The sequence below is a fragment of the Ursus americanus genome, chromosome 25 (assembly GCF_024610735.1).
Source record: "Ursus americanus isolate L20-20 chromosome 25, mUrsAme1.1.p, whole genome shotgun sequence".
Taxonomy (NCBI): domain Eukaryota; kingdom Metazoa; phylum Chordata; class Mammalia; order Carnivora; family Ursidae; genus Ursus; species Ursus americanus.
Genome location: NC_142151.1, coordinates 27,337,005 through 27,362,502, shown reverse-complemented (window position 1 = coordinate 27,362,502; position 25,498 = coordinate 27,337,005). Strand labels below are relative to the sequence as shown.

Below are 25,498 nucleotides of genomic sequence, written 5' to 3'. Positions count from 1 at the left end.
TTTACGATGCTGCATTTCAAGTGAGTGGCCTGTTTGTTTTAATTTCTTTTTTAAATTTACAAGAGAAAACTATTTCATTATCACCATTTAAAGATTGTTGGTAAACGTTTTAAATGGTTAGGGGGAGGTCTATATTAAAAACATCATCATCCATGGATATAGAAGTTCGAGGAAGAAAGATTCTAAAAAAAGAGTTAATTAATTTTTTAAAAAGATTAAAAAAAGGAAACTAATAACCAAATAAGTTTTTGGAGTTCTTTTTATTACATTGAGAAATCCCAGAAAAGTACAAAGCCCATGGTAATAGAAGCATTTCAGAAAACGAGACAAAATGTTTGCATACATTTTAATGACAGCATTTTAGTTTTGATGTTAAAAAAACTCAGGATTTTGCATTAAAGTACATTACTCATGATTTAAGTACATTCTGAAGTACTGGGAAAGGATTTTATATCTTTTATATTTGAACCTGAATTCCTATAAATGGCTAAGTTATATTATCTTTCTGGAGATTAGGTTCACGATATGATTAAGAAATGATTTTACTGATTTATAGTGACTTTGAAGAAGAGAAACAGGAAATAAGCATACACCACACACATACCCCTTTAGGCGGTACATCAGATCAAAGCTGAATTAATATAATAATGTTCAGTATTTTTAATTGCTACCAATGAAAACGCATAGATCCTACTACAGAAAAGGGGTCTGGTAATATCAGAATGACTCTGTTATATCGGTGTTTTACACTGAAGTTACATAAATAAATAAGTGTTGCTGAAGCCCATGCTGTTTCTATCTTCAAAATCAAATAAATGATTACATTCTAGAATCTTATCAAGAGTCACTGTAAAGCAATAAGTAAAGATATTTACTATTCGTGCCAAATACAATATCATAGGCCACCAAAGGCTATGAATTTTAATTAGCTTTGGTAACGCGGCAATTTTCAGTGGTTTTTGGGTCACATCGTACTTTCCATTGCTGCTACTACGACGATTACTGCTCCTAAGAAAATGACAGTAAACGTAAAGGAGAAAACAAAAGAAAATAAATTAGATCTCGTGATAGTTCTTCAAAATATTGGTTTAGTTTACCCTTGAAGTGGAAATCAATTCTCCAAGGTTTGGAAGGAAAACAAAAGCATCTTTATAATTCACAGCATGTATTTTAGAGGTCTAATGATTTATCCATTGCCAGTGTGGGGTTAGCTTGTCATGTTCTCTTTATTCAATGTCAACCGGTTCTGTAGCTATTAGCGCACTTAACTGTTTCTGAGCACAAGAGAGGAACAGTTCCAAACTGGACAGGCTTCTTTGGCGGATGACTTGATCAAGCTGTTGGGTTTTGTTTTTGTTTTTGTTTTTGTTTTTTAAAGAGAGAGAAAAAGAGAAAAAAAATACACTTAGTTGACGGATAAAGAATATTATGCCCACTGAAGCCCATTAGAGAAACCTTTTACGTGATGATTTAGAAAATCAAATAGTGCTTTAAATTCAAAGACAATGTAGTCACTGATTCTGGCCTATAATAGCTAGGGTGAGATGATACTCATTACAATTTTAAAACTGATAGTGGGACTCAGTTATTGGAAAATAGCATAAATTTGATCATAGTGATTTCAGAAAACAAAAATATAAAAATGTCAGTTCTTAATGAATATACAGACCAAACAGCCACAAAGATCATATAAATATAACAGATGTGAAAAACAAAACAAATACACAGTACAAAAATACAGCATAATTACATCGTGGAGAGAGTTTAGCAGAATAAAAGAAAAGTGAAGAGATCATGTCCTGAAGGTGAAGTTAGAGAAAGTTCTTGGGACAGGTTTACTTTAAGAAATACTTGACACTGTTGACACTTACTTGACCTGGTCTTCCTGCTGAGTTAAGAGATTGTTTTAATGTATCAATAACAAATTAATATAGTGAACAAAAGATTAATAATAAAAGTCATATAATAAAGAACTTTCTGGATGGTAAGAGTTAGTGAATACATCCAGATAAGTTTCTAACTCCCCTTCTGCCCTAAAATATTTGCCCATGGTCCAACAGACACATGAAAAGATGCTCAATATCACTCATCGTCAGGGAAACGCAAATCAAAACTACAGTGAGATATTGCCTCACACCTGTCAGAATGGCTAAAATCAACAACACAAGAAAGAACAAGTGTTGGAGAGGATGTGGAGAAAAAGGAACCCTCATGCACTGTTGGTGGGAATGCAAACTGGTGCAGCCACTGTGGAAAACAGTATGGAGGTTCCTCAAAAAGCTAAACAGAACTACCGTATGATCCAGCAATTGCACTACTGAATATTTACCCAAAAAATACAAAAACACTAATTCAAAGGGATATATATACCCCTATGTTTATTGCAGCACTATTTACAATAGCTAAATAATGGAAGCAGCCCACGTGTCCATCAATAGATGAATGGATAAAGAAGATGTGGGGTGTGTGTGTGTGTATAATAATGGAATAATATATATATTATAATGGAATATTATTCAGCCATAAAGAAGAATGAAATCTTGCCATTTGCAATGACATGCATGGAGCCAGTGAGTAGAATGCTAAGTGAAATAAGTCAGAGAAAGACAAATACCATATGATTTCACACATATGTGGAATTTAAGAAGCAAAACAAAAGAGCAAAGGAAAAAAAATGAGAGAGAGAGACAAACCAAGAAACAGACTCTTAACTATAGGGAACAAACTGATGGTAACCAGAGGGGAGGGAGACTGGGGATGGGTGAAACAGGTGACGGGGATTAAGAGTCCACAGACTGTGATGAGCACGGAGTAATGTAGAGAATTGGTGCATCACTATATTGTACACCTGAAACTAACAGAACACTGTATGTTAACTATACTGGAATTGAACTAAAAAACAATAAAAAATCAACTTGCCCATGGTGTAAAAATAACCAATGACAACATATTGCCTACAGGCTACAGAACAATGAAGGAACTAAAAAAAAAAAAAAAAAAAAAAAAGCCAGGTAAATTCCATCTTACAGTATATACCTGTCATACTTATGTAAAGTTGACATAATCTTCCCACAAGCTTTCCCCAACATAGAACAACAACAAAAAAAATCCAAACAAGAATTCTGTTAAATTCCACTTCTATAATCCACTGATATTCAAAATGACTGAAAAAACTGGAAGGTTAAAATGTTGAAATATCCTAAAAATTAGTTAATAAAAATGCATTTAGCAAAATGCACATGTAAAAAATTGAATGCCAGTAAGACTCCTTTCAATTCTAACAGTTTGGGATTTTAATATACATAAATAGGATTTCTGTTTATCCTTTTTCCTCTATTTTTCCCTTCTTCTCTCAGAGGATACCTTCAGGGGAACATATGCCTCTGCTTCCACATGTCTATTAAACAAGACAGTTCATTACAATATAAACTCCAAGGGAGCAGAGATCTTGTCTGTCCTGCTGACTGTTGTACCCCAGCATCTAGAAGAGGGTCTGACACATGTTAGACACTCAATAAATATTGGCTGAGGTTGAATGAATCAAGAAGTACTTAAGCAAGCAGAGCAAGACGATCTACCAGAAATGCCAGATCCATGTTTAATTCTAAAAGTGAAAACATGCTTGACCTAATCTAAAAGATAAGTAGGAGATACAGGTGAATTTTAAAGGCTTTATTTTAATGCATGTAAAACACACTGAAATACGAATATTTGTAGTTTTAAAAATTTTATACTTGGTCTAAATTCAAACAGTACAGAAGAGGGTACTAATACCCAGTTCCAGTCTAGTCCCAGTGGTTTCTGTCCATTTTTGGATGCTTTCAAGCATTTAAAGATGGGTTTTAAAAAATATGTGGTCCAGATCTTATGATTGTTAATTGTGGGAGGGTTCACACAATCACTCTGTTCCACAGCTGCCATTACTGGAAATTTTCCCTATCTCATTTTTAAGAACTTGCTTGACTGTTGGGGCGCCTGGGTGGCTCAATTAAGCATCTGCCTTCGGCTCAGGTCATGATCCCAGGGTCCTGGGACTGAGCCTCGCATCGGGCTCCCTGCTCGGCGGGAAGCCTGCTTCTCCCTCTCCCATTCCCCTGCTGGTGTTTCCTCTCTCACTGTGTCTCACTCTGTCCAATAAATAAATAAAATCTTTAAAAAAAATTGCTTGACTGTATTCCATGACTTATGTAGCCACTCTCCCCACGGATACACATGTAAGTTTGTTCCAGGTTTGTCTTGTTTTTGAACCACCAAGGATATTAATAACCTGAGTGCAGTCCCTTCAAAAGATGTTCAAGGGTATCTCTTGGACAGATTCCAACAGGTGAAATTTCTGTATCATAAGATTTGCATATTTTAAATTGTGATAGATAATACCAAATTGCTTTCCAGAGTGAGGGTGCAAATATATCAGTCCCATCTGCAGTCTATGAGAGGATCAGTTTCCCCTGTTTTCTTCTTTCAAATGGTTGCATACTTTCCCCCCTGTGCATTTATAATTATATATACATATGTATAAAATAGATATTTTATTTAAAAATTATTCTATTGCTAGACATTTGGATTGTTTGTAACCTTTTGCTATCATAATCACCGCTATAATGAACAGCCTTCAACACAGACCTCTGTATACCGAAGCTAGTACATCTTACAGAGATTGCTTAAGCCAAAGCATGTGTCACTTGCAATGTTCTTTCTATCATGAATCAGGTTTCCATACAGGCAAGAATCTGTCTTTGGGCTCCCTATTCTGTTTCACTAGACCATTCACACAAATATAATGCTGGCTTAATTACTACAACTTCATAATAAATCTTAATGTATCACATATTAACAAATACCAACCATACCATCAAATATTGCAGAAGAATATAAATCAGTGAACATTTGTAATAAAATAGAATTTAAAAAGGAAGTGGTCAGACTAGAGATAGGCTGATACCCTTTTTCATATGGCACAAAAGCCAAGCAAAATTCGAAACTGTATTGAGTTACATCAATAGTCAATAGCGTATTTCTTTCTGAGGCAAGGCAATCGTGCAATCACAAACGAGGACGGTTGTATCTGGACTTGTTATGTAGAGGACGGTGTCAGGCAGATGAGACACCTGGATTCATGCTGGAGGGGGACTCATGGGTGTTTTACAATCATGTTTCATAACTCACGTACATATACCATAAATGTCAGCTTTAATAGTTCCGAGTCTTCTAGAAGCCCCCGAGAATAATCAGGAGTTGTATTAAAATAAAATTTGACTGAATATCTTAGAATTTATGAATATCAGAGGAGAAACGCTTCTCCTTCCGAGTGCCTGTCGCACAAGCTCACATAATTAATATGCGACCTGTGATTGTTGCTAAGTGACAAAAGTCATCTGGATTTATGCATTCAGAATGACTATTCTGTAATTTTTTAAAAAGCAGGGATATAAATAAGGGCAAAAAGGTTTAATAGATTTATTTAAGCATACCAAGCACTTCTCTTTTGCTTGTGGAATTAGTGGATTACAAGATGACGGACATACTGGTTTTGCGTTTAGCCAGCTCCAAGGTTCACTTCACATCTTTCAACATGCCTCCCCAGAACTGTCTAAAGTCAAGGATCCATTAAATCAACAGGAACTCAACACTTTAAGGAGCAATAAAGTGACACTGATCCTTTATGGGAAAGAAGATAAACTGGGCCATCACAGAACTGAACGTCCAATTTGGCAGGTCCTTCCTGGGCATGATACAAAAATCACATCTGTGGAGAGGAACACTTGAGACCTTTCTCTTATAAAGATGGCAGATTCGTCTCTCTGAAATGAGTGCATCAAGCCGATGCTCTTGGCAAATTCCTGAATTTCAACAGTTTCTGTTTTATTAGGCATTATCTTACTATCCTTTATTGAGGCAAGAAGAATCTTGGCAAAATATTCAACTCTTTTTGCCCCTCGAAAACTGGATCTTAGTCCTGTATTTGTGGCTTTCATTTCAAAGTGAGTCAAAGATTTGTATTCTATGACTTTGTGCTGACAATGTTATGTCGAGCGGTGGTGGCAAGCACTTCCGGGCATGAGGTTTGCAATCTCTTCCTGGTGGTGTAGCTCTAACTGCTTTGTTTCCCCCTCCATTTTCTGTTCTTTCAGCTGGGAAAAAAAAAAACAAACAAACAAACCCTGGAAATTCTGAGGTCTCTGAAACAGACCCCTGGGCTTTATAAACCTCTCTTCCCTCTTTGCATCTCTTCAGTTTGTATACTACTGAAAACAATTTCAAAGCATACTACTTTCTGAAAGTTCATAAGGTTAGGAGGGAAAAAAAAGGAACACATGACTTCCTAGTAATTCGCTGTATTAGATTTACCTGTTAGTATTTTATGCTATAGCAAAAGAAGAAAAACATCCCGAGATCTTAGCTTTCATTTCAAAATATAATATGGACGGTGAACTTATACTGGTCTGAAGAGCACAATTCAAAGTCAGTTACAAACAAATATGGGTTATTTTAATAGAATTGTTAAGAACACTGTTTACATCCCAGAAAATCCAATACATTGTTTTTGTGTATATATATATATATACATATGTGTGTGTATACATATATATTATATGTATTTTATGTGTATCATACACTTAGTACTAATTATGATTACAATATCTTTGGGGCTTCTACCAACAAGATACACCAAGAAATGTGAAAGTACTAAGTTTACCTTTATTAATGTTACTTTTCCAACCTGCCCTCCACCATATTTTAAACTATGCTTAAAAAGTCATCTCATTTTTTAAAAAAGCTAGAATGGATATCAAATTTACTGATGGAAAGTGAGTCCATAAACAAGTGTTATCAGTTTAGTAATAATAAGTTTTATGGATTCAGTTTTCACATCCTTAACAAGCTCTTTCATCATCATTGAAGAAAGGTCAAGTATGATGATCTGAAACTATAATTACTCAGACAGATTTTCCAGTTAATATCATCATATTGGGTAAGAAAGATTGTTTACCTTCTAATAAGAAATGGAATAGTTCTTCAGTCACGTATTTATTACAGTGCTGACCTTTTAATAGTGCTATTTGGATACGAATGCTTCTATTTTTCTGACATTATTATACTCCCCTGCCCCCGCCAAGAAACCCTCAAACTGTTGTTTCATTTACCTGTTTGAGATGGAGGCATTCAACTAGTCAATCAGTCAATCAAGAAAAAAGTCAGGATTGACCCCTATTTATACATTATGGCTCTGAGGTCTGAGCAAAAAAAGTATATTATAATGTCCTTGTCCTTAAGAAATTAGTTTGCAATCTCTTTGGAGAGACACACACGCAATGACTGAAGAACAAAGAGGTGCTCGTGTGTAAAGACCGAGTCTAATGGAAGATCAGAGATGGGGAGGGACCGTGGCAGGAGGGCAGCAGTGAAGACTTCATGGAGGCAGGACCTGAACAGGCGCTCAGAGTATCAAGAGCATTTCCTTAGATGAAGAGAAGATGTGTTAGAAATTATAGGAAAGCACTTTGGAAGAACAAAGATAGAGTGTTGAGAGACACTGAGAAAGGAGGCTTGAACGTAGTGGAGAAAGTCTGCTTAGAAGTATTCATACATTCTTTCACTCACTCATTTATTCAGTATTTCTCTAGCACCTACTATGTGCCAGGCACCATTTTCGGCACTAGAAATACAGGGATGAATCCGACAATTCTCTATTCTTATATAATTTATAGTGTAGTATGAGGAAACACATTACTACTTTTCAGGTGGAGATCAGTACTCTAAAAATAACAAAGCAGTATTTGACAAAGACGAGGGGAGAGCTTTTGCGGAAGGATGGAGAGTAAAGAGCACATGGACAAGGTGGTACTGAAGAGAGCTGAAAGAAATGAGGGAGGAGAGGAACCATACAAAAGCATCAGGAAAGAAAATTTTGTGGCAGATGAAATGGCAAGAGCAGAGTCCGAAATGTGGGTTCAGATCTGGTGTGACTGAATACTGGCAACACATATAACAAAACTGGAGCAAAATGAGCAAGGGGGAGGGGGAGTGAGGATCAGAGAAGCAGACAGTGGTCAGAGCACGTGGGGCGCTAGAGGTCGTGGGAAGAGTTCTGAGTAGGAGTGTGACCATACTCGGTGTTTGAAAAAGAGCACAGTTTGTTACTGGGGACAGCAGACTGTAGTGGGGCAAGAGTGGAAGAGGAACACCCATTCAGGAGACTTCTGGTCTGGGAAAAGTAGAACATTAATCAGACCGCTGGCAGTGGGAGCTTTGCAGCAGTCAGGCTGGGGACACATCTGAGGTAGGATCAACTCGAGCTGCTGGTGGATTAGGAGTGTGGATGAAAGGAAAAGAGAAACAAAAGGTGATTCTTAGGATGCCACTGCCATTTATTGGTGATGGACTGCAGCTGGAGTGAGGCGGCCACAGGAAAATGAGAATTTTGTCTTGGACAGGGTTAGCTTGTCGAATCCTATCAGATATGGCAGATATTGGATATAAGACTGCAGCTCAGGGGGAGATCCGGGTGAGAGATACGAATCTGGAAATCATCTGTATGGAGAAGGCATTTAATTTAAAGCACAGAAGGCCTTACCTATGCAATGAATAAAAGGGAAAGGTCGGAAAACTAAGACCTGGTGTCATTAACACATGACCTGGTCAAGGAGCAGTAGGATATGAGGTTTGACGGGTAATTATTGTAATGGGTTGAACTGTGTCCCCCCAAAAGATATATTTAACTCCTAACTCCTGTACCTGTGAATGTCACCTTATGTGGGAAAATGGTCTTTGCAGACATAATTAAGATGTAAGATGAGGTCATACCAGTTTAGGATGGCCTCTAAATCTAATCATTAGTTTCATGATAGAGACAGAGAAATACGGAAAGAGACACAGGGAAGAACACCATATGAAGAGACGGGGGTGACAAGACTATGGACGAAGGAATGCACGGGAGTGCCAGCAACACGGGAAGCTAGGAGAAGGGCACAGAACAGCTGGCGCCCTGGAGCCGTCAGAGACAGCACGACCCCTCCAGGATCTTGATTTCGGACTTCTGGCCTCTAGAACTGTGAGAGAATACATTTCGTTGTTTTGAGCCGTCCAGCCTGTGGTGCTTTGTTATACCAGCCCTAGGAAACGACTAACAGTGATTCTTCCAAATTGTTGAGGTCCTTACATACCATAGTAGTGTTTCCCACAAAGTATAAAATGCCATTTCTATGCAGCACATGTCCTATTTTTTTTTAAGACTTTTTAATCAAGTATGTTCGAGAAATGTAGGCTTAAAAAAGGTGTCTTTTCTTTACAACTTCTCAGAGCTCTTATGCTCATAAGCATTGTGAACTGCTAACATGGTTATAGGATAGTAACATTTCTCAAACTTTTTTTTTAAAAGATTTTATTTATTTGTTTGTTTGTCAGAGAGAGAGAGAGAGAGCGAGAGAGCACAAACAGGGGGAGCGACAGGCAGAGGGAGAAGCAGGCTTCTCACTGAGCAAGGAGCCCAACGTGGGACTTGATCCCAGGACCCTGGGACCGTGACCTGAGCTGAAGGCAGACACTTAACTGACTGAGCCACCCGGGCGTCCATTTCTCGAACTTTGTAAACTTTGGAATTGTGTGTGTGTATGTGTGTGCACGTCTATAAAGCATACTTTGGAAAATGCCCAACAGATTAATTTTTCTTGAGAACCCCTGTAGGCTCACAACACATTGCAAATGTAGGAAGAACACTACACCGACTGAATTTCCTCTCAATGAGTAATCATGGAATTTTAGTGGAAAGGTAATTTGAGACTTCTTAGTCTAACATCTGCATTTTATAGTTGTGGAAAATTGATGCTCTGAGTGGTTAAGAGCCCAATTTCACAAACTTAAATGTCCTCCTACAATTAAAAAATATATTTCTTTAAAATATATTTAAATGTATTAACCTGAGTTTATCTTTGCTTAAGAAACCCTCCTACGTATCGAGTACATTCTAGGGCCTCCCTATGTTTTTGACAATGGATAGCTAAGACTCATCTTTAGAAGGTCCTGAGAACCATTCTGGGAGCGATAACATCGCCACTCTTAGCCTTGATGTAGACAAGAAGGAAGTGGATCATGGATCAATTTTATTTATTTAAAATATTTTATTTATTTGTCAGAGAAAGAGAAAGAGAACGAGCACAGGCAGGGGGAGCGGCAGGCAGAGGGAGAAGCAGGCTCCCCACTGAACAGGGAGCCCGATGCAGGACTTGATCACAGGACCCTGAGATCGAAAGTGGATGCTTAACTGATTGAGCCATCCAGGCATCCCTATGGATTTTAAAACTCAATATGCAAACATAACCGTAATGGTCTGGTACGTTTTATGAAATCATAATAAGAGCAGACAGACTTGAAGAAAAGACCAAGTTATTCTTAAGTGGTGATTACTTTTACTGTGTGACATTTAAACATTTTTGCTCTAAATACCACCGTCTTTACTTTTCTCCTGTATCCTCACATTCTGTTTCTCATCACTTTAGCCTAAGAAAATTTAGACTTATCTGTAACATGACTAGTTGCATTAATGGATGTTCTATGGCATCTGTTTTATTACTGGTACACTAACCATAAAGAGTTTCTCTTTTAAAATAGTCTTTTCTTTATATTTTCAGATAAGCAAATTTGATTGCAAGAGGGATATATTGTATATAAAGCTTGAGTTTAAAAATGAAATCTCCTCTGGGAATATAACTATGGCATTATTGTAAATCATGTTGAAAGAGACTGTGAACCAACTTTAGGATTATAATGTTACATAAAATACATGTTTAGAATAACTTTGACTCTAAAAGATTCCAGGGCAGTGGTTTGAACTAAGGCAGTGCCAGTTGCCTCAACCTTGAACTTCAGAAAACGTAGGCCCAGCTTCTTTAGTAGAACATTCCTAGGCCATCACTGATGTCTCATGAAGACTTTCAATCCAGAGTTCACATCTCCTTTGTCTTTGAGAATATTTTTCAACTTTAAAGTATATTTCAAATCTATCTGACTATTCATATAGTTAAAAAATGTCAACATATAAAGAAGTTGTGTAACTTTCTACCATGCACAAGATGAATTACAGATGCTCTTTTAGAGTAAATGAGAAACGGGTATAAAGAATCTTAAACCCTATTGGCCACAACTAAAGGATTTTTTTTTGCTTTGTTTTGTTTTAAGATGTCTTAGGGTAAGTAAATTCTCTCTTTTTGAATCATCTAAAGTAAGTTCTACATATTTGGGCAGTTCTGCCTTTTTATCTCAAACTGCCACAGAATCCACTGGGAAATGCGAATATTCATTTTTGCTCTTCGCTAAATCATCTGGACAGAATATACCAATATGCATTCCAGACTCTGATGTGCAGGCAAACCACCTTAGAACACAACCTTATTTGATCTTAAAGCAAAGAGTTGGCCAGAAAAGGATGCACTTTAGTAGTGAGTAAAGATTTTACTCTTACTTGCCTGGTAGCAGGCACTAGAGTTTATAGTATGAGCTTCCATATATGATGTTCAATGACTTTGGCGGGGGCGGGGGATTTCCAAAGAAAATCTGAAAATTTCCAAAACACTGTAAAAAAAAGCCATAGGTTTAGGGAAATTTTAGAAAAGAAGGTAAAGGTAGATAAAGCTGTGATAGTGGTTGTGCAGAAATTCTATCTTAGGGCTCTAAACCATACGGCTATATTTACCCATTAATAAGTTCCATATCCTACTTTCTAGAGTTCAATGGCAAGGAAAGTGTTTATCTCAAATATAAGATGGATTGATTCCGGCAGGGCAGACTAACTGATTTTAATACGACAATCCACATAAAGTTTTTAACACAATTTGTTACATGCTCCCAAACAATGAAACAACCTTTTTTTCTCCATTGTTTTTTCAAGAACTTGGTTACTGCAAATATTGCAATCTGTAGGATGACCTTTTGTAAAGTAAATAAACATAAAGATCCTAAACAAATATGGTTAAGTAACAAAATGTTCAAGTAACAAACACAAACTCTTGTATTTTTATCTTTTTAAAGATTTTGGCAATTCTTTTGTATCATTATAAGGAACAATATCTGCCAATTACTATCTATCTCCTCTTTTGTTTTGACCTTCAGCAATATAAATTTCATCTTATTTTGAAGTAGAAGAAAGAATTACATGATCTCTTGGGTCCTGTCTCCCCATGCTATACTAAAATCTCAGATGACTGATAACATTTGCCTTCTATGTTCCAATCTACAAAAACAGGGAAGTGGCTGTCCACAAGGCTTATTCCGGAGCTCTGTGCACACATATACTGAAGATGATTTACAAGGCATGATTAATAATCCGGTAACACTGAATTAAGTATGACCTCTTCTTGTTTTGAGATTCTTGTTCACGTGCCACGCACGGGAGAACCTCTTTATGTGTTGTATTATTTGTCTATTATTGTGTAACAAAGCAACCCAAACCTAGTGGTTTAAAACAAAACAAAACAAAAACAACAAATATTTATCATCTCAAAGTCTGTGGGTGTGAGAACTGGGTACTGCTTAACTGAGTGCCTCTGGTTCATGGGCTCTACTTAGGGGTTGCAATCAAGTTCTTAAGTGAGCTGCAGTCAATTCAAACTTCAACTGGGCAAGAACCTGCTTCTGACCTCTCTCAGTGGCTGCTGACAGTCCTCAAAATATCCATTTGTAACAGAGCTCATGTGAGTCCCTCCGCAAAGCTGCCTAATGATATGGCAGCTGACTTCCCAAAGCAAGCAATTCAAGAGAGAATGAGTGGGATCGAAAGCACATCAAGGGAGTGGGATAGCACCCAAGACAGAAGCCACAATCTTTTCATAACCCAATTCCACTCAGTCCAGCCCAGGCTCAAGGTGGGGAGATTACATTAAATGCAGGGCATCAATGGGAAACATAAACTACGTATTATCTCATTTTTATTCTTTTGGAACTCTATGAATGAGGACAGTAAGGCTTAGAGACCGATAACTGGGCCCAGTGGCAGGGCCAGGATTCAAATTCAGGTGTGTGTGATACCAAACCTATTCTCTGAACCACAATACTACATTGCCTTCCCAGACAAGGACTTCGGCTATGACTCAGGTCCCTGCCATAGTATCTGTTGTGCTATAAAATATGTACGAGTCTCCTGCATATAGTCATGTAAAAACCTGTCAGATGTCAAAAGCCCTATAGTCATTAAAACATGTAATTATCTTCTCTGCCTCAACAGTAGTTTCGGGAAGGTTCCTGTGACATTAATATATAAATAGTTCCTTGAAAATGCAACAGAAGTGTTAAAGAAAAACTGGCACATTAAATGCCTCATATAAGAAATCACTGCCTTAATTTACAAATCTCAGCAGCCATATATAAAAACGACAGACTCCTTTCTGCTAGGTCCATAACAAAAGAAAAAGGGAAATGTAATTCAAAATGGCAATGTACGGTATGGATCTCACCTTGTGGTACCTTTGAGACTAAGACAGTCTTCGCTTGCTTACCTTCATGTTTCCACTACTACTGACACAACGGGCCAAGTACACAAGTGTTGAGATGCACTACAGTAGTGACGCATCTCTGGTTTCCATTCGAAAATCCTCAGTATTCAAAATCGAACCAATGAAACAAAGCACTGTTTAATCAAATGGAAGTTAGTGTGAATAGACTGTCTTCTCTCATTTTAAATATATAGGACTGCTCCTCTTCATTCAGGATTTTATGGTGTGTCCTTGATTAGTGAAGCCTTAAGGAAAAAATACCATCTGTGTGTAACATTTTAAAACAGATTTATCCTACTGAGGAAACCAAGTGGGAAAACACAAAGTCAGTCCTCTTAAAGTCCCTTGCTGCCTCCCAGCTGGATCAAGGAATGTAAGAAAACCCTCACAGTCCTCCTTCTTGTAAACAAGCAGAGGAAGTTTGCTCTCAATTAGGAAAGCTAAACTTGGATATTATTGCCTAAAAATGGCAATAGCACCTGCTCAAATAGAAGATGCTGAAAAATAATTAACACGAAACACCCACCCAACAGAAGATATCAGATGTCAGGGAATATGGCAGAGTGTGTGAGCTCTCTCTCCAATATCCATTTTTCTTACCAATAAAATTCCAGGTTAGTTCTAGGAGTGATATGAACATCCTCAAGCCATCACTCCCAAGACTCCCTTCCAGCTAGGGGACTCAAGAGATGGGAGTGTAAGCTACCGGGTAGGATCTCTAGCAGAGGTCCTTAAAAAATGGGACAGACACCTGTCCCAAATTCTTTTTCTTTTAATTTTTTCACTTTTCCTTTCTCCTCCATCACAAATGTGTTTACTGGAGCTCCAGCTACTATTCTGTAGCCTTAAAAATGTAAGCCAGTGCTAAAGATAGAAAAAGTACAAAGACAGAAGGGTCGTGAATCATTTTACGACTGTTAAGTTTCCGTCCTAGCTCTAAACAGCTTCCCTCTGGACTTACTGATGCTGTTATTTCTAGTTTTTCTTACTAGGTGACAAATACAGATCCCAGTGATTTAGGTACCAACTTTATACTGTGCATGTCTACCATCAAATCAGAAACCAAAAATAACTTTTTAGAGTATGAGCTCAAGAATTTGAGGATAAGCTCAAAAATGTTAAGTGAATGAGACTAAAATTTCCAGCAAGTTGGCCACTTTGGTGTGGGGACTGAGGAACAGCTAGTGGAATACAATCTCCTGTAAGAGCTTGAGAGTATATGAATTAGAGAAAAATAAAATGATCATAATGATCAGGTTATGCTGATCACCTGAACATATATGTATTCAAGTTTCATTGGCAAGTGTCTTTTTGTCCTGTTACATAGAGTATTTGCATTCACAAACTAGAAGAGTTAAAAAAAAAATTTAAAGATGTTGAAAAAGCTTATAATGGGGATTAATTCTAAACTATAGCGATAAAATTTTACCTAACCAAATAAGTTCACTTAGGATGCCTGGAAATATAAAATTCCTAGTTTAAAATTGTGAATATTATACATAAAATATGATAGTTTTGTCTCCAGGAAACTCCAACCTGATTCTGCAGATTAACTCTGATAAGCAGACAGGAACTTCTGACGTGTACATATTTATATTAAATCTCCATTAGTTTCACACTTGTTATTTGGCACTTATTTACCATTCACCATGATTTTTAATAGTACACACACAGACACGTATTTTTGAAAGATTTAATTTATTAACTTGAGAGAGAGAACAGGGGTAGGAGCAGAGGGAGAGGGACAGGCAGACTCTGTGCTGAGCGTGGAGCCCAATGCAGGGCTCGATCCCATGACCCTGAGATCATGACCTGAGCCGAAATCAAGAGTTGATGCTTAACCAACTGAGCCACCCAGACGCCCCAATAGTACGTGTATTTTAAGTTGCCATGAATCACTTCTGAAACAAAGAGGTACTTAAACTAAAAAAAATACTTCAAGAACCAAAGGCAGTTGTGCCAAAGACAGTCTGATCTAAACCATATAACTAGGGAAACTTACCTCAAAAACAAAATAATAGCATTAATAGCTAACACTGACAATTATATTTTTATATGCCAGGTAATGTTATAAGAACTTTACATGTGCTAAATCATTTAATTCTCATAACAATTTTATGTAAAATAGGCGTTATTTTCATCTCCATTTTACAGATGAACAAAAATATGGCCCACAGTTTTAAGTGCTTGCCTAAGTCTACACATCTAATAAATGGCAAATCTTGGTTCTAATCCAGGAAATCGGATTCAAAAACCCAACCCCCTAATCATATACTATATTTCTCCTAAGAAGAGAATACACCTAAGCCATGCTACAATGTTAAAGGTTTTTCTATAAAAATGGGACAATCCAGTACTATTAAACAAATGAAAACAAGAAAAGGCCAACAATCTTTCTCTTGAGATTTCTTTAAAAATCTGTGGGAAATCTGCAAAGCAGAATTGGTGGCAATTTGGGTAGAAATTACATAAATTGATGATCTATAGCCAAGAGACATTTGTGAGGTTTGTATGAAAGCTATTATATAACTTTTGTTTCTAGTTCAGCCATTTACTTTTCTTGTCAACGAAGTAACACTACACTATTGTATTTGCTTTTTCTTTTTTTGTATTTGCTTTTTATGCATCTAAAACAAGCAAATGATTGTAAACTAGAATTCCTACAGAAACAGCCATCTCAACTGATAAAAATTTCCATTTAAAATTCCCATTTCTCACCTCTATTTATAAGTGAGAAAGGTTCAGAAGAAAATCTGGCAGTTACTCAAAATGTTTTATGTAACCAATCCTTACTAAGCATCATTACAAATGCACTGAACTAGGAAGTAGATTAACGAAGGTGGGTGCCTAATTTTCTTAAAAAAAAAAAGTTATTCATAAGTATACACTGCAATTGAGATGTCCCTGGAATACCATCTAATGTAGCAACATGGTCTCAAGATATCTGCTCTTTCCCTGCAAAGTGTACTTACTACCTGAGGACTCAATTAAGCAAGGCAATACAGGCAGTGCCTTAAACTTTTTTCTTATGTTATAATGTGAACAAATGCGGCCAAAGCATTGAAACTGTTTCTTCTTGTGTTTTAATATAAACAAATGACATTATACAAGGGAATGAAAGGATCAAGTCATCTAACTTGCTTGTAGTAAATCAAATGTAGACTATTATCATATAGAAATTCCAGGGGTATGACCTACCCAAATGACTTAGCACCTCATTTACTATATAGGTATCACCATGCTTGGATGAAAAATGAGAGTTCTGCTGATGTGTATCTAGATTTTTCCAAATAAAAGACACTGAGGAGTTTAAAGTCTTCACTACCAAGATAGTGACATTGACTTTAACCATATACATTAAAAAGCTATTAAATGTAAGTATGCCAAACTAAAAATCTAATCATAGTCTTTGAACACTTGGAGGTCTGACCTACTCTTCTATGAAAACCTAACGGTCAAAAGTTATATGGATTCAGAGGATAGAGGCAGAAGAAATACTTCCTAACTCATTCTATAAGGCCAGAATTACTCTAATACCAAAAGGCAAAGATGTGAACAAGAAAAGAGAACTACAGACCAATTTCTCTCATGAACATAGATGCAAAAATCCTCATCAAAATATTAGTAAATCAAATCTAAAAAGGTATAAAAAGAATTACACCTATAGTAGAGTGGGATTTATCCCAGGTATGCAAGGCTGGGTCAACATTCAAAATAACAATTAATGTAATCATCACATCAATAAGCTAAAAAAGAAAAATCACATGATCATATCAGTAGATGCAGAAAAATTACTTGACAAAATCAAACACCGACTCATGATAAATTCTCAGCAAACTAGGAATAGAGAGAAACTTTCTCAACTTGATAAAGACTATCTTATAAAAAACCTAGAGCTAACATCACACCTAAGAGGTCAAATTCAAAGCTTTCCTTCTAACATAAAGTACAAGGCAAGGATGTTCCCTCTCAACCATTCCTTTTCAACATCATACTAGAAGTTCTTATTAGTGCAGTAAGACAAGAAAAGGAAACAAAAGGTATATAGATTGGGAAGGAAGACCTAAAACTGTTTTATTATAAAGGGGACATAGTCAACCCCAGAAAATTTGAGAGAATTCACAAAAAGAATTCCTGGAACTAATAAGCAATTAATAAGGTTGCAGATATAAGGTTAATATACAAAAGTTAATTTCTTTCCTATATACAAGATCTCTCTATATGTACAATATATGTATAGATATATAATCTATATAAGGAAAACTATAAAAATATGAACAAAGTCAAGAACTAAATAAATGGATAGAAACATTAAGTCCATTGATAGGAAGACTCAATATTGTCAAGATGTCAGTCCTCCCCAATTTGAACTACGGATTCAATGCAATCCCAATCAAAATTCCAGCAAGTTATTTTATGGACATCAATAAATTGATTGTACAGGTTACACGTAGAGACAAAAGACTCAGAATGGCCAACTCAATACTGAGAGGGAAGAACAGAGTTGGAGGATTGATGCTACCAGACTTCAAGATTTATTATAAAGCTACAGTAATCAAGATAGTGCAGTACTTGTGAAAGAACAGATGAATACAGATCAACTGAACAGAACAGAGAGTCCAGAAATAGACCTCCATAAATACATTTGGACTGATCTTTGACAAAGGAGCGAAGACAATGCAATTAAGAAAAGACAGTCTTTTCAACAAATGGTGCTGGAACAACTAGATATCTACAAGCCAAAAAATGAATCTAGACATACACCATACATACCTCTTCACAAAAATTAATTCAAAATTAATTATAGGTACAATGCAAAACTATAAAACAGTGGAAATATTCTGTATATTATAATGAGAGATACATGTCATTGTCCAAACCCACAGAATATACAACACAAAGAGAGAACCTTTGTGTAAACTTGGATTTTGGCAATTACAATGTGTCAATATAGGTTTATCGATTCTAACAAATGCACTGTTCTGGTGGAGGAATGCTGATTATGGGGGAGATTATGCACGTGCAGGGTCAGAGGTATATAGGAAACCTCTGTATCTTCCTCTCAATTTTGTTGTAAACCTAAAAGTACTCTAAAAAATTAAGTCTTTTTTTTTTTTAAAGCTATATGGTGGTCTCACTTTACAGCTCTTCATTTCTTCAAAGAAAAAAATAGATTTTTAAATTTATGGTGAGTATATACAGAAATAGAAACTTTATTTAAAAAGGTAGTCTTTTTAGTGACAGGAGAGCTTTACATAAAAATGAATAAAGTATTTCTAGCCTTGCCTGGATTGTTGACTGAGAAACTGGGAAAAGTTAGGGGTGATATTTAGAGAGGGAGACCACCACGCTAAGGCAGATCTTAGCTCTCTCTGCAGTAGTGGTCTTCCTCTGGCGTAGCATTAAGTCTGGGATTGCCATTAGTTGGTGGACTGGTATAAAAATTACCAATCTAGCGTTCATTTTAAAGGATTCTTGAACCATAGTTAAGAAAAGACATCTTTGAGTCTTGTTTATTAAGGGTAGCAGAAGGACCGAGGCCTTTGGGGAGTGTCATGGACAGTTTTTACATGTATCCTATAGATAGGAAACAAAATTATAACTGCTCTATTTGACTGAGGAACCATGTAGAGCAATCATCAGAAAGTGGGATGAAGTTCCAGAAAGCAAAGAAAGCTGACTGGCATTTCCTTCTCTCCGGGGACTTTATCTCACTATTTGATGATCATTCCACAAAGCCTCCTTGTATTGTTAATGACCTGAAATGGTTATTGGTATAAAACTCTTCGCAAAAAGTGGTACAAAGTATTAATATTAGAACTCAGCATTCCTTCCTTTGTTTCATCAGGTTAGTTTAATACAGTTGACCCTGGAACAACATGGGTTTGAACTACATGGGTCCGCTTAAATGTGGATTTTTTACAGTACAGTACTGCAGATGTTTTTTGTCTTCCTTATGATTTTCCCTTTTTTTAAAAAAAATTTATTTATTCATTTTTAAGTAATCTCTACACCCAATGTGGGGCTCAAACTCATGACTCCAAGATCATGAGTTGAATGCTCTTTCAACTGAGCCAGCCAGGTGCCCCTTTATGATTTTCTTAATAACACTGTCCTTTCTCTAGCTTACTCTATTATAAGAATGCAGTATACAATACACATAACATACAAATATGTGTTAATCAACTGTTTATGTTATTGATAAGGCCAACAGTAAGCTATCAGTGGTTAAGTTTTTGGGGAGTCAAAAGGTATACGTGGGTTCCAAGTGTGGGATATCAGCATCTTTAACCTCTGTGTTCTTCAAGGGTCAACTGTATTTTTCAGAGGAAGTCTCAAAAGTAGAATGGAAAGCAAGAACTAACTAAATTATGATTATCACTTCTATTTTACAGATGAGGAAAATAAAACATCAGAAGTTCTATATCTGAGAATTGGTAGTAAAACCGTATTTATTTAGAACATGTAAGTTCCTGGTTTCAGAGTATAAACTCATACTGTCACACTGAATTAATGTAAAATATATAAGACAAGGTGAAGATTTAATGAAAATAGTATTTGTGAAGAGGCTATCTTTTTAAATCAACCTTAGTAAGTTGTGTTGAAAGAATGAATAATACTGTAAAAGACAATTCAGGTCCTAGGATACATAAAAATATAAGGACATGAATGAAAACATTTGATAAAGAAATTGTTAGAAAATATCTGTGTGTGATAAAGACCACAAAGTACTTCTGTTGTTCAAATCAAATAGTGAAGCTGTTGGAAAGGCTACGGAAACACCTTTCAAATAAAGTTTGAAAAAGAAATCACAACAGGGGCACCTGAGTGGCACAGCGATTAAGCGTCTGCCTTCAGCTCAGGGCGTGATCCCGGCGTTATGGGATCGAGCCCCACATCAGGCTCTTCTGCTATGACCCTGCTTCTTCCTCTCCCACTCCCCCTGCTTGTGTTCCCTCTCTAGCTGGCTGTCTCTATCCTGTCGAATAAATAAATAAAATCTTAACAAAAAAAAAAAGAAAGAAAAGAAAAAGAAATCACAACAAAGCAACACTGTAAAATCTGGTTCTCATTACTCTGCTATTTTATACAAAAAAGGTAAGTGGGAGGCGGAGCACAGTAAATAAATGTTAAGGATCCTTTTAGTGGCTGTATTTTCTGTATTCTGAAGTTCTTATAAGGGAACCACATAATTTTTAATTACATACATCTCAATCTTTGGTAATGCAAAAAAGGGAAAAGAAGAATTGATAAATATATTTATCAGATAATCAAAATACCAAAATTATAGTTACCAATAACAAACACTTTAAGTGTAACTTACTGAAAAATTAATCATGAATTACTTGACAAATGGACAAATTCAGAATAATTAGTCTACAAGAAAATATTCAAAGACAGTGCATATCCCCAACAGTCAAGCAAACTATTAACAGAAAGTGAAGTGAAAAATTTAATGTAAAAATAAAGACTATTTGTTTTGGAAGCTTGTTCCTAATTACAGAGATTACAGGTGCCTGATTTGGAGTATTAGTAAGGAAGTTACAGTTCTACAAATCTAAAAAAAAAAAAAAAAAAAAGGAAAAGAGACTCAATGAAAATATTTTGAAGTAGAATTATACCATAATTAAAAGCAGGTAACTTGATTAAAGCTTCACATAGACATGTGTTTTGCTTACAAATATAGCACAATGAATATTAAAGAAATGCACAGATATAATTTCCCAGATCAAATATGGCATTGGAGCCATCAAAACTAATTAATAGTGTCCAAATATCATATACTGCAAGGCAATATTAATAGTTTCTTCTTAGTCAATATTTAATAGTTTGCCGAAAGAATGAATGCTACTGACCCATGTACTTTAAGGAGTTCTTCGAACAGAACTTAAACTGCCCCATCCCAATATTACTTTCCTGGACACACATATGGCCAAGGATATCCATTTTTCTTAATGGCTGATAAAGGCTAGAGATACACCGTGTCATGTGGAATAGAGAAAATTAACTACACATCAGTACCTTGCAAATCTATGACACTGTTTTCAAATTGGTATGATTCAGTGGTCTCTAAATATTTTGGTCCTGTATGCCCCCTTACACATTTTTAAGCTGCTATCCAAAGTTTTTTAAATGTAAAGTACATGGTTATAAAGGATGGAATTTCCAGTGTATTTTATCTGTTGACATCATAAATAGAACAATTACTTATGCTTTTAGATGTATCCTGTACATACCCCACATCATTTATTAAAAAAACCCCCACAAATGTACTCTTTTACAATCTGGAATTTTTACACTATTTCTTCTCTTTCTTTAAACTTCAATATTCAACCACTGTTCCCTTATTTTTATCTTAGCAATATATCTTTATGCTTAAAACTCGTACTGATCACTCTATTTTACTTCTCTGAAATATATATATATTTAAAATTTTAAAAAAATGCTACAATCACAAATCTGATACCTCCTAGAGATTACATTATAATTTTGAAGTCCCTTCAATGTGAGCTCATTAGATAGTACATTAGCTAAGGACTACTCATTTTAAGTCCACATTTTACCAGCATCTGATAGAGATATTCACAACTCGGACTGAATCACTTTTTTCACATTCCTTTTGGTACACTTTCCTGACTCTATCTTCCTGCAGGCTTCCCTTTGCTCACTTGGTTCCAGCCACCCTGTCTTCCTTGACCTTTCTCAAATATAACCTAGCTCCCTTCTACATCAGCTCTTTGTACTTGCTGTTCCCTCCATCTGGAATATTCTTCTAGATAACTGCATGACTTCATCACTCTGTACATTCAAGCCTCTTCCTAAATGCCAACCTCAGTTCATCACTGAGGCCTCCTTCCATGCACTTTATCCAAAATATAGCACACCTGCTCTTCACCCGCATCACTAACTCATCACCCTGATCCCCAAGGCATTTAACATTCTCAAATATCACACATCTGTTTATCGTCAGCCTTATGCTTCACTAAAATGTAGGTTCCCTAAGAAAACCCCAGGAAAACAGGAATTTGATGTATATACTTCTGTCTCTCCAAGGTCTAGAGCAGTACCTGGCACATAATAAGGACTCACTAAATGTTTGCTGAATAAAGAACAAAACAAGAAGAGATAATTACTAAATATATTTTAGTAGTTGTATTTTAGGAAAAATACTATATTTTCAAAAATTTCCACAGTCAAATGGCATTTTTGCCTTCACAAAAATAACATGTACAATGGGCTTATTTATTTTACAGAGAGAGAGCATGCGCATGCACGTTAGCAGGGTGGGGGGGGAGGAGCAGCAGGAGAGGTAGAGAGAGGATCGTAAGCAGACTCCCTGCCTAGAACAGAGCCTGATGAAGGGCTTGATCTCACGACCCTGAGATCATGACCTGAGCCGAAATCAAGAGTCAGACACTTAATCAATTAAGCCACCCAGGCACCACCATGTGCAAGGGATTTAAAATAAGTAAAAGAAACGGCAAGTTATTTTATAAAGTACTCAGCACATTAGTTATGGTATTTTCTAAAAATGTACATCATTGATTAATAAAATACAGCATCATGTGAAATAGATGTTTGCATCAGTAAATAACAGATAGCAGAGTGCCTTTATCTTTATGGTACATAGATATAATCAAGATGTATACAGGAGGGAAAGAACTAGTAACAATAATTCATAAAACTATTTGAAAATTATACACATTTTGAAATTTATAAAATAACATGAAAAAAATCTGTCCAACTTCTTAATTTCTATCACTGAAAATCATTGTTACTGAGAATCATTCATTTTCTAGACTCCGTCAGATTTAATGCAGTGGGAGTTCCAGCCTGGTGGCTTTCTGGCTCTGCTCATTTTGTACTTCTGCAACTAGAAAAATTAGTTAATGACATGTTGAAATCTCTCTGAAAGGCAATATTCTGGATTGCTCCATCAGGCTAGATAATATTCCAAGTCTTGAAACAGCCTGGAATCCCAAGGAATGCCTAACTGGACCTCACGGAGATGCCTTTTGGTGGCTTCTGAATGCAGAAGCTCTACTTGCTGAGGCAGTTTTTAATAACCAGTCCTCTGGTCACCCTTCTCGATGGATTTCAACATTAGCTACATCTGCCTTTTAAAAATTACTCTTTGGATCCAAGCCACACCATGGATATATAAAATTCTCTCTCACAAAGAATTTTGCCCTTGTCTACAGATACTTCCTTATCTGTCTCTAAGTGGAGAAGTGGCCCTCTACCAGTTACTATGGTGGCAAAACAAACTGCCCTACCATTCAGTGGTGTCAAAGCACCATTGATCACGCTCATGAACCGTGGCTTAGGGACTGGAATATGCTGCCACTGTAGCAGCTTGCCTTTGCTCCCTGATACTTGGGATCTCAGCTGGAAGATCTGAGCGCTGGAACTAGAACTGGCTGAGGGCTCGCTCACTCACACCTGGTGGTTGATGCTGGCTGGAGGCTGGAAGTTTCGGCTTCTTTGCGTGTGGGTCTTCCATGTGGTCCCCCTCAAAGAGGCTAGTTTGAATTTTGTCACAGCATGATGGCTGGATTCACAAGTGATTATGTCAAGAGAGAAAAACGGATAGGTGGAAGCCTTATTGCCTTGTTTCATCTAGACTCAGAATCACTCGGTGTCACATCCATCAGATCTGATTTGTTGAGGCAGGCACAGAGTTCAGCGCCAGGTTCAAGGGGAGGGGAAAGAGACTCTGCTTATTGACGGGGTGTGGCAAGAGAGTGTTGGACTGGGAGCACCGCTATGATCATTTTTGAAAAATACAACCTGCCACAGGTCCTAATTAGATACTATTTCTTAGCATTCTCAATTTCCTGAGGGTGTTAATCTTCTCTCCAGTTCAGATAAGTGTTGAAGTAAGTCAATATTCACCTAAATTACAAGAGGCGATATGGGTCTCTGATTTGCAGTCAGAAAGAATAATTGCAATCGTTATGGGACTCAAAAAGCAGGAGAAAGCAAGGTTGAAGAATGAAGAATATATGGAAGATGAAGCAAATACTAACAGAGATCAGATATTTGAGAAACAAATTATTTTCCACATCAGTCTTGTTTTCAACAACAAACCACTTGAAATTGGACTCATTTTCATCTTAAAAAGGCAGAACTTCTTTAAATTATATCACATCATGTCTCCCTGAAAAATACGCCCTTGCCTACACATACATTTTTGTCCCCATGGTCTCAGGGTGCCTTCCTCAGCAAGCAGAAAACAAGGAGAGAACCAGGTGCGTGCACTCATTTCACCCTACTGACGTGACATAAATCCCATCCTTAATCCTGTGGGTTTATATTGTTCTGTGAGAGTTGAGCAGTGTGAAAATTTTCCTAAAGCCTCAATGTAAATGTTTCTCTAATCCTATTAAAGCCACAAAACAGACCCAGATGAATGAGTAGGAAACTGAGCTAAAGAACTCTCTCTGACCTTGATACCAATGTCAGTCTTGGCATCGACTTGATTGGTCAGCATTTCCTTCTAAGCATGGCATGGTTCAAATGAGAAAGCAAAACTTGAGCCTATTCCTGTCTAGAACACCCAAGTCAAACCTGTATGCCCCTGTAGCCAAGGCTCTGGAGAGGATGCTGAATATACCTTACAAAGAAAAAAGGGGTTGAAATACTGGACATACAAAAAACAGACACAAAACAACACAAACGTCTATTTAAACTGGTGTTCTCTTCTTAAAGCTACGACACAATCGATATATATTTAAACAAAGCAATATAAATCAGGAAGCAAAATCAATCCCCTTCTATCCCTGAAAGAAGACAATAAATCAGTGTTGTCTTTTACTTGTTTAAATATATTTTCTAAGACAACATATATACGAGAGATATATAGCAAAATATATTTGAATATACAAGATGATATTATTCATGACATTTTGCAGCCATATTGACAAATGTAGATAAATATGCTTTTAATGGATGCACAGCATTCCACTGTAACATAATCCATTTAACCAATCCTCTACTGATGGACATTTCAG

At 36.6% G+C, this 25,498-nt stretch overlaps 1 protein-coding gene across 8 annotated transcripts in view; it reads right to left on the bottom strand.

Annotated features, from left to right (window-relative positions):
- Positions 1–241: 241 nt before the first annotated feature.
- Positions 242–25,498, bottom strand: part of CCDC91 (coiled-coil domain containing 91) — a 311,062-nt gene continuing 285,805 nt past the window's right edge. For 4 of the 8 annotated variants that reach the window (XM_045811835.2, XM_087855733.1, XM_087855732.1 and 1 more), the window contains 2 exons: positions 1,270–1,337; positions 242–1,008 (listed from right to left, as the gene is read on the bottom strand). In XM_045811835.2, the coding sequence (XP_045667791.1) occupies positions 756–1,008; positions 1,270–1,337 (321 nt within the window). In that variant the 3' untranslated portion in view covers positions 242–755. The other 4 variants (XR_015721662.1, XM_045811839.2, XM_045811837.2 and 1 more) reach the window with 2 other exon arrangements.